A 9,654-nucleotide genomic window follows, 5' to 3' on the forward strand; every position below is an offset into this window, starting at 1 on the left:
CTATTAAGGTCAAGGTACTGTTGTAGTGTTAGTTATAAAAAGTATTAGGTATAACTAATATTTTGCTTTTTTTTAGTTTAATTACTGTACTATTATTATTATTATTATTTCTCGTTTCCAATATTATAAACGGGATCACTAAGTCTCGGGTAGCACATAATGATAACTTGCCATACAGCATCTTTTAAGCGGGATTTAACTTTTAGTAGTCATTGTACTTCAGAAAAGTACAAGCACTTTTTCTAAGTGAGTTCTAAGTTACTGGTTCATGTACAGGTACTGAAATAAACACCCTGATTCTGATTGTTGGTAGGATTAATTAAAAAGTATTACAGTACTTGGAGATCATTGAAATATTGTAGGTTTCATTATATGTGTCCTTGGATAATCTGATTACATTTCCAAGGAATTAGGTTGACTTTTGCACTTTTTTTTATTGTGTTTTGGCCAATTGAGGACAAGTGAGTTTCACAAGCACAATATTAATTTTTGAACACAATCTGTGCTCATTGCACTGTATTGCCGTGAAAACTTAGTAGCGCAAAAAAATTGCTCCCATATCCAGAAATCATACAGTAGATGTCAGGCTGTTCATAAATATAACCTTGTTTGAGAAGTAACTTCAGTTTGATCTATGGGAATTTTGATTAACATTTATCCTCAGTATCTATGTACTGTTCTGTATAGGAAGGTTATTATTTATCTCACTATTTTTAAAATAAAAGTTGAGGGGGATAAGCCAATCCATTGATGGCTTTAAGTCTATCTGAAGTTACGTTATCAACATGATAAATTAAAACTGATAATTCACCTTATATAACTAGATATCAGAAAATATATAATGAGATTATAATTATGTTGTATTTGCTTTGAATATTGTCAAAATAAATTTCTCTAATAGTACCGTACTTGATTTTCTCATATACTCCAACATATAGACAAAAAGACTTAGTGAACCATTTTTTTTTTACCATAACTTTCTAATGATATTTGTATTTCACCAGACGGAACTGTGCAGAGGAAACTGGCGATGAAGCTTCTGAACCTTTTAGCTCTCTGGTCACCACCACAACTGTCGTCACCACCACTGATGAAGCAGAAGTTTAATTAGTGAACCGAGTGGTCAGAACCACAGCTGAAGCAGATGTTGAATTAGTCAACTAAATGCTGCCATCTACAAATGCAATAAGAGTTTAAGTTTCTTCCATTAAGTTGGTCTCCATTACATTTAAAGTAGAATGTTAATTTGCCAATATTTTGTCATCTCTTCAAATGAATTACATACTGTATTTTAATTTGCTAACTAAATTATCACTGTTACTGATAAAACTGAAGTGAATGAACTGTGACAATTATGAATGAAAAAGAATTTATTCACCTACATTTTGGAGTTAGTGTAAACAGACTGTTTAATATGTATGAGGTGCAAGACATTTTTGTTCACATACATACTTGACATGGTGATATTAAAGTATTAATCATTAAACAACAGTGCTACCAAGAATTTAAATATTGTACAGTAATGAGAATTTAACAAGTGAAAATAGGGTGAATAATAGTCCAGTATTGGTGGTGAATGAAAGAGCTTCAACACCTCATGTATTATGTTGTCACTCCTGTATAATGTGAAGGCATTATTGGTGAAGAACAGCATATGACATTCTGCTGGAGTACTTTAAAACTTGGAAGGTAAAAACTATGTGATAACCGACAATGAGACTCCGTATAATCACAGCCGTATCGTAATATTGTGATAGCCTCTTGGGATGTCGATGGAGAAGTATCTCAGGAATTTTGGGTAAATTTGCAATATACAAAAGATATGCCTGATAGTTTAGCAGCATCAAAGTATTTGAATGCTACAGTATATTGCCCATAGTCTATTCTTTAAAACTTGAGAGATCTTTGGATTATTTTTGTGCTGTGGATGTATGTGGGATATTTCCTGTTCTTATACCACAGCTCTCTGATGGTATTACACTTATAGTTGACAACTATGAAATTAAATATTGTAAATATAATTCTCAGATAGAGGAATTTTCACTTAAGGCTTTCTACTTCCTCTTAATTTTGTGAAAACCATTCTTGATGTTTTGATGTGATTGTAATCAGCAGATATTATTTTTTGGCTGAAATACTGTATATATCATATCAGATAAAGTATACTGTATAGAGCGGCACAATTATGACCATCGACAGTTTTTCATGTTCATTGATCATTAAACTTTTATGGCATTACATTCATTTTATTACAGTACAGTATAATAAAGAAAAATCGAAATTCAAATTTCAGATTGTATTTTCTATACTGTATTTTAAAACACTGAACATGTAATGTAATTAAAATAAATTTGGTTGCATTTGCTTTTTAAAGTAGAACTTACACATTCCATTAGTTTAGCTAAATGTTTATGGTACTTAACATCCTAAAGCCAAAGAAAAGCCATGTTATGAGGTAGGTTGTGTCTACTTCTTCAGGATATTTTAAATGTGTGCCTTTGTGGTTTTGTCATGTGCTTCCATACTTGTGCAAGTTAGGAGATTTTGCCAGCAGTTACTTGTAAACATCTTGAGAGTTGGCTCATCACCACACCCGACACTTTCATTCTTGCAGTCTATGAATGATAACTTTTATGGCTGTGTTTTAGAGTTAAATGTTAAGAAAAACTGGAGCAAGTTTTTTATCTTTACATAAAGCACAACTTCAGAGTTATGTATGGAAGAAATTCATTGCTGCTCCAAATCATTTTCATCATTATATATTAAAACATTTTTATACCACATAATTTGTTGTCATAGATATGAACCATAAAACTGAAGGAAGACTTTCTCTTAAAGTATGTATACTGTATATATATTTTTTTTTACAAAATTACCATTTATTGTATACATATATCATGTTTATTCTGCCATTTTTCTTCATCAGAAATAAACAATTTCCTTCAACATATTCAGTATAGGGAGATGAATTATAATATGACTTATTTTATACAATTTTGCCCACCTCCATGTTCATATTTTGTACTGCTTTAAAAAATAATCTTCTACTGTTGATTGGCTCTTGAAATAACACAGGTTCCTTACAGAATATCCATCAGCTACCACAGTTGCTTTCTAAAGTCTTAACCTACTTGTTCTCATTCAAAATTAATAGATAATAAATGAATTTATTATTATTTTATTGTGATCCTTTTCACAATGTTCCATTTCATTTAATTGAGAAAAGATGCAGAATATATTCCATCCTCAGTTTACCTCTCATGTCTCCCGGGATCAGTGCAGACTAATGTACAGGTTACAGATCTCTCTTTCACAAGTTTGTCTAGCAGTCATCTTGGCATCTTCCTGCCTAAAAGACACAACAGGAACAGTATTGTCTTTTAAATCTATTTTTTTATTTGTTTATTAAATTTAGTAATCCAATTGCTCACAGGGGAAAACATTTATTGAGAAATGGGGAGCTGTAGCTTAATGTAGAATTACCTTTAGATATGTAAAATTTAAAGACCTTGTGTATTGCATGAGTAGAGGTCAATAATGCTTCCAGCTTTAGTTGACCTCTTACTCAGCAGGGCCATATCTTATCTTCATAAAGATGGATAAATGTTTTCTAGCTACTATTCTCTTAAAAAGGACAGACATTCACACTTACACTGGCTGTATTAGGAAAACACAATAGAAGGCAGATGCCCTCCCTCTTTCTCCAAGTAACTCAAGTTCCTTAATGCAAAAAATGGCTGTTGCTACAAATATCCCATATGACAGTGAAAGGGTAAATAATGTGGTTTCCCCAATTTTGGGTCAGAACTAGTGAAGATTTCAACAATATTTATTTGTTTAGCTGGTCCCTAAATTAGTTGTGAATAATAATAATTTTTAAATGCCAATTTTTAGTATCCCACTCATTTTCTTTTATTAGGAGTTAGTCATAAATTACAAGTGAAGTAATCCTCATATGCTTGACACTATGATAAAGGTGCTGCCTCTGCCCGACTATTAAGAGAAATACTGGAACAGTACATTCAAAATTTCTCAAACTCGCCATGTTCAAATTCATGTAGAAGTCAACTCAACTGGCTTCATGATCATTATCCTGAAGTTTATTTTGTCATTCGGAATTTTGGTGACAACTGTACTGTAACAGTTACCAGTATATTATAAAAATGGGAAAACGTATAGCTTATCAATTAGATTTTATGCTCACTGAAAAATAACTACAACTATAATAGCTGGTTAAAGACTTTCAGGGCATATGTTAATAATTTTTTTAATTAACTTTAAGAATTTATCAGTTTCTTTTGAATTGTGTTTAAAACTTCCAAATAATCTGGGAACTGTTTTTATAATAATTATTTACTAAATTGGGATAAAAGAATCTTCCTTCTTATTGTTTCATACTGAAAATATTATTTGAAATTATAGGCTGGTTATTATGGTCATCACTCATTAATAAATTAAAAATCAAGATGCTCAAACTCTGGGACCAAACGATGGGGAGTATGTGATGATTAGGGGTTTCATTTACACATGAAAATCTGCTTGTATTACATTGTCAAGAGGATTTATATAAAACTAGTTTTTCAATGGTGCAGTGAGCACTGACATTTAGAAAGTAAAACCTGCATTAACCTCTTACAATTTATGCCTAAAGACAATATAGCTCACCAATAGGTACAGTTGAACATAATACTTATCATTGTTTGCACTACCAATAGTATATGTCCCATAAACTCTTTTCTTGGGGCAGCTGAGCTAAAATTACAGTAAATCCAGTAAGTCAGAAGGAACCTAGACTGGCACTTGTTCATACAAAGCCAGTTGTCATTGCTTGTGCAGTCAAATTATTATTCTTGTGACTGATGACATTGATTATTATTTACCTTGGTATTTGAGTAGAACATTTGCTATTATGAAACTTATTTCTTGGTATTTTAAGATTAGAAAGTATGAATTTATTAAAAAAACACTATTAGTACTGTATAGTGTATTTTATATTACAGTACAGTATACTTTATGTAAAATACAATACAGTACAATATTATATATAAATGTTTTAATGCTCTCTAACTTCCATAACTGGTGAACATTTTCCCCTTTCACTAACTCTTTATTCAGATCAGTATGGTGGGCATTATGTATAAAGTAATTTTTTTTGTTTTAAATGTTTTTTTATAGTTTTGGGCCATAGTGTGTCTCCCTTAATAAACAAAAAATGTAACCCCAGTAAATTAATTTATCTGTTTACTTGCCATATATGGGCATTAATGCCTTTAATGATGCTTGTGCCAAAAATGCAATATGAATGTCCTTGAGTTGAATGATATAATTTTAATTAAGGAATTTTTGGCTTTTTGCATTATTGAATAGTTATACAACTAATAATGCAACTGAGCATCTGTGTTGTAACTTGGTGAAAATAAACTGCTACATGCCATTACTAGGTAGTTACTCAGCTGCATGAATGTAATAGAAGCCTGTATAAATTTCTGAAAACTTAAAATGTTATGAGTCAATCACTGAACTATAGTTACTTGAACAGATACAATGTGTCTTTATTAAGAGGAAGAAGATGAACAGATTCCTTCCATCAAAGGTTGTGTGTAATTATGGTATTCATTGTCTGTTCCTCATCTTCACAGGGTTTTCACTGAATGTTTAGTCAGACGGCCCTAAGAGTACTCGACAAAGCTAGGGGTCAAGGGCTCTATTGGGATAAACTATGGTGACTGAGTTATGAGGTGAATAAAAAGAGGTTAGAGATTAAGCACAGTTGGGATGAAATTTTTAATCAGTTACAATAAGATATTTTAAAAATTATTTGAACTGGTCTAGTCATTACTTGAATTGCTCAATTTTGCTAGTAGCCAGTTGATAAATAAAGCCGTGTTGAGCATATACAATTGTACTTCTGAAACCAATTTATTTATATTTCAAATCACTCCTTATTGATATGTTTACTTAAGGTACTATAGCCAATAAAAAGGACACCAGATTTTTATATATGTTAATACAACAAGCAGTCCTCGAGTTACGAAAGCTTGACTCACGAACACCCGTACTTACTAATGGGATCCCAATATATTCATCACAAACATCTGTATATTTGAAATTTTTACATTACTTTATATTGCTTAACATCACTTCATTTACAGGTACAGGTATGGTACCATTTATTCGGTGTCCCGGTATCTGGAACACTCCAAAAATTGACTATGTTCTGGGAGGAGTGGGGGTATTTTCAACCATTCTCCATCTGTGAGCTGTACAGTACTGTATTATGTTATGGTTATTATTTTAATCTTGTAATTTTTGGCAGACATTTAATTTATTTTTATTTTTTACTCAATTACATACACACTCAATATTACATTCAACTAATAATTTTGGCTTGATGTGGTTTGTAATTTTTTATTTTTTACTCAGTTACATGCACACAAAATGAAATCAATTAAATAATTATCATAAGGTGTAAAGTTTTACTTATCTATGGGTTTCCACCATGAAGCTGTGTGGTGAGTACAGTATGTGGAGAGGTTGGAGGGTCTGTGGTCCAGAGCCCCGTTGCTAGGAACACCGCTAAGGCGAGCAGCAGGGGCAACTGTGACACAGTTTGTACAGTAACTTGCATCATTTTTGCTTTCATTATTGCTATTTATATGCTTTTGTTATTGATGTTTATGTCTACAATTTTAAGTTTTAATGTTACAGTGTACAGTTAAAGCTACTTTTATGAGTGAATATAATGTTCTGAACAGAGGCTTCACAGCCAGTTACAGAGGGTTTACTGTATATTTATTGCCTGGTGCTCCAAATTCTGGAAAACCCTTCCAGTAACCCCAAGTCCCAAGTACTATGCCAGATAAATGGTCCCATACCTGTATTTACATTATTTGTTATGTACGAGATATTACCGTATTGTTGTTTTGTATGGGCATGGTTGTGTTTCAGCGTAACCTAACCTATGGAATTAACACTTCTGACTTTCAAACGGGGACCAGGAACGTAACTCGTTCGTAACTCGGGGACTGCCTCTATACCATAAATAAGCACGTGGATTATGTATGTGAAGTAAGTTCCTCAACATGATACATGACAACAGGTATCAGTATCTGTCCTGATTCATAAGAGTTCTGATTATGCAAACATAGATATTCAATTTGTTTAAGTAAAAAAGCATTGTGACCATCATAATGAAGTGTAAGTCTTGGGATGGGTTATACTTTATCTCCAGAGTCCTGCTCCTTGTGGTGTTAACTGAAGAGTTTACGTTTTTCGTTCACTTTTCTTACCGTACTTTATTCTAGTCACTTTAAGGTTGATTTTGTTATATTTGATAATACTGTATTCTGGTTCTCTCCGGCCGACTACAGCATAAGCATTCCAATAAGAATTTTTTTATGTTGGTGGCTAGTTAATGAATATTTAAAAAATGTAATTTTTGTTTCCTCTCAACTCCCTTTGTTATATTGTAAAATGGTAAAAACTATTATTTTGATAAATTGATATTTTACTTTATTTGAGATTGAGGTACTGGTGACATATAATGAACTTTTAATTTTTTAGGGGACTTGTTTAACTCAGTCATATTACAACAGTTGTTAATTTATTTTATTTTTTTGATTGATAGTACCAGAGTTCTTTAGTGCTCTGAATTTGTACAGATATTGAGAGCAATAAAACTTGGATCAAAAAGTTCAGTATATTGTCATCTAACAGAGGTGATATTTTTTCATGAAAACATTAGTGTGAAACTACTGCACAAGATAATGTGTACTGAAGTTTTGTTGAATATATTTATAGGCCATAATAAATATTTTAATGTACAGAGTGTTTGCTTCTCCAATGGTTTACATCTTTACTTAATAGATTGCTTAGTGCCCATGGGAACACTACCATAAGAACATTCCAGTTCTTATTAACCCTTTGTAGGGCTATGGCACACTTAGTATATTTTATTCTGACTAACTCCAGACGATTTTATTCAGGTGAGAGACATAGGCCCTATTTTGATTAGAGATGGTCTTGTGACTGGTCCCAGGCTCTTCAGGTGTGACCAATAAGAAATGCCAATGAGTCTCTGTGTAGGTGCCAGTATGGTATTTATCCTTAGATAGGTGACTCGGATTGTGCACCATAGGATTTTTTTTCAGGTGAGACAATTATAACAATTCAATGAAAATCCCAACATAGTCAACAAGTACTGGGAGTAGCAGCTTAGCCAATCACATCACTAGCCTGTCACCTGATACTGTCAATGCGAAAATGGAGGACACCGCTGAAGTTGTCTACATGCCAAAATCAAAGGGAAGACGTAATTTCTCTGATGAGGAATTGATGGTCTTATAAGAAGGACGTTTAGATATCTGGATGGTGTGTCGCTCATCACGATCTTCAAGAGTGATGTGCTTCTCCTTCTGGAGTATTGTCTTCCCATCTGGTCCCAATGATATGCTAGGGACCGTTAGTTGATTGAAAATGTCCAAAGGAGGGCCACCAGGCTGGTGCCTACACTTTGAAACCTCAGCTATCCAGGGAGATTAGAATGCCTGCAACTGCCTAGCTTATACAGGCGTGCAAGGGGCAACGTAATCGAAGTTTATAATCATCTCAGAGGGCACTACTCAGTCGAGTGTCCATACCTGGAGCTGGCGGATGCCTGCCCCACAAGAGGCCACAGCTCAAGGTTGAAGAAGCCACAAGTCCGGAAAACTGTGAGGGCAAACTTTTTCGGAGTGAGAATTGTGAACACTCAAAACATTCTGCCAGAGAGTTTTGTGACGTCACCGAGTGTGAACACATTCAAGGCCAGACTTGAACAGCACTGGAGCAGGTTCAGATACATTTAGGAGCCATTTCTTGCCAACAGTTCGTAACAGAGACATGACTGATAGCCCAAGCAGCTAATGAGCCAATCAATTGTGAAGAGGATAAAAATAAAAGTTAAAAGTATAGTCCTTGGCTTAACACAGTCAGTGCCTACAATACAGTATTTGCATGCAGCTGAAGCCTCTATTCAGGCTTTTACAGTAACCAATGATATGCTCATAGCTGACTTAGTGAATGCAGGTTTGGGTCATGTAGATGCACAACCGTTATTGATAGGTTAACTTATAGCTGAAACTGACCATCATCTAACTCCTATCTTTCAGGAGCATGAGATGGAATTCTATTACCTCTTGGCAGAAGCATCTAAGCTTAACACCTGAGGAAATACTAGAACACATTCCACTGAAATCAGAGAAGAAATTCAATGCATGGCACGTGGAATCCTTTAAGTGAAAGTGAATGAGAATTTTCTGGTCCTTAACAAACAGACGGAACTAGTTTTGGTTTCAGAAGACTTTACATTTGTTGGTGACTAAGCCAATGTTTTATGAAGGTCATATTCTGTTATCAACAATTACACAAGAAAATTTGGTAAAGATTCGATTCAGGTCGAACAAGAAACTTCATATTTCTTTTTATATAGGGAGAAAGCAAAAAATATGTACTGTACATGTACTTCATTATATATTATATTTCCATTGCAAATTTATATATTTTTTAGTATTTTAACCAATTACCTTGTGGGGTACGAGATGTTTGGTTCACACTCAGGATGGGATGGAGAAAGGAAACTCACAATGTGCTCTCTGTATACATGTTGTATTGGAT

General features: G+C 33.6%; 1 protein-coding gene across 2 annotated transcripts in view; it reads left to right on the forward strand.

The window, feature by feature from the left end:
* LOC121868574 (phospholipid-transporting ATPase VD-like) overlaps positions 1-7,823 on the forward strand; it is a 99,021-nt gene extending 91,198 nt beyond the window's left edge. For both annotated transcript variants that reach the window (XR_006089422.1, XM_042369330.1), the window contains one exon: positions 1,005-7,823. Coding sequence is in view for 1 of the 2 variants with exons in the window: in XM_042369330.1 (XP_042225264.1) it covers positions 1,005-1,107 (103 nt within the window). In the remaining variant the exon portion in view is untranslated. The remainder of the gene's footprint in view (positions 1-1,004) is intronic.
* The last annotated feature ends 1,831 nt before the right edge of the window (positions 7,824-9,654 follow it).

This window comes from Homarus americanus, unplaced genomic scaffold (genome assembly GCF_018991925.1).
Source record: "Homarus americanus isolate GMGI-L3 unplaced genomic scaffold, GMGI_Hamer_2.0 scaffold59495, whole genome shotgun sequence".
Lineage (NCBI taxonomy): Eukaryota > Metazoa > Arthropoda > Malacostraca > Decapoda > Nephropidae > Homarus > Homarus americanus.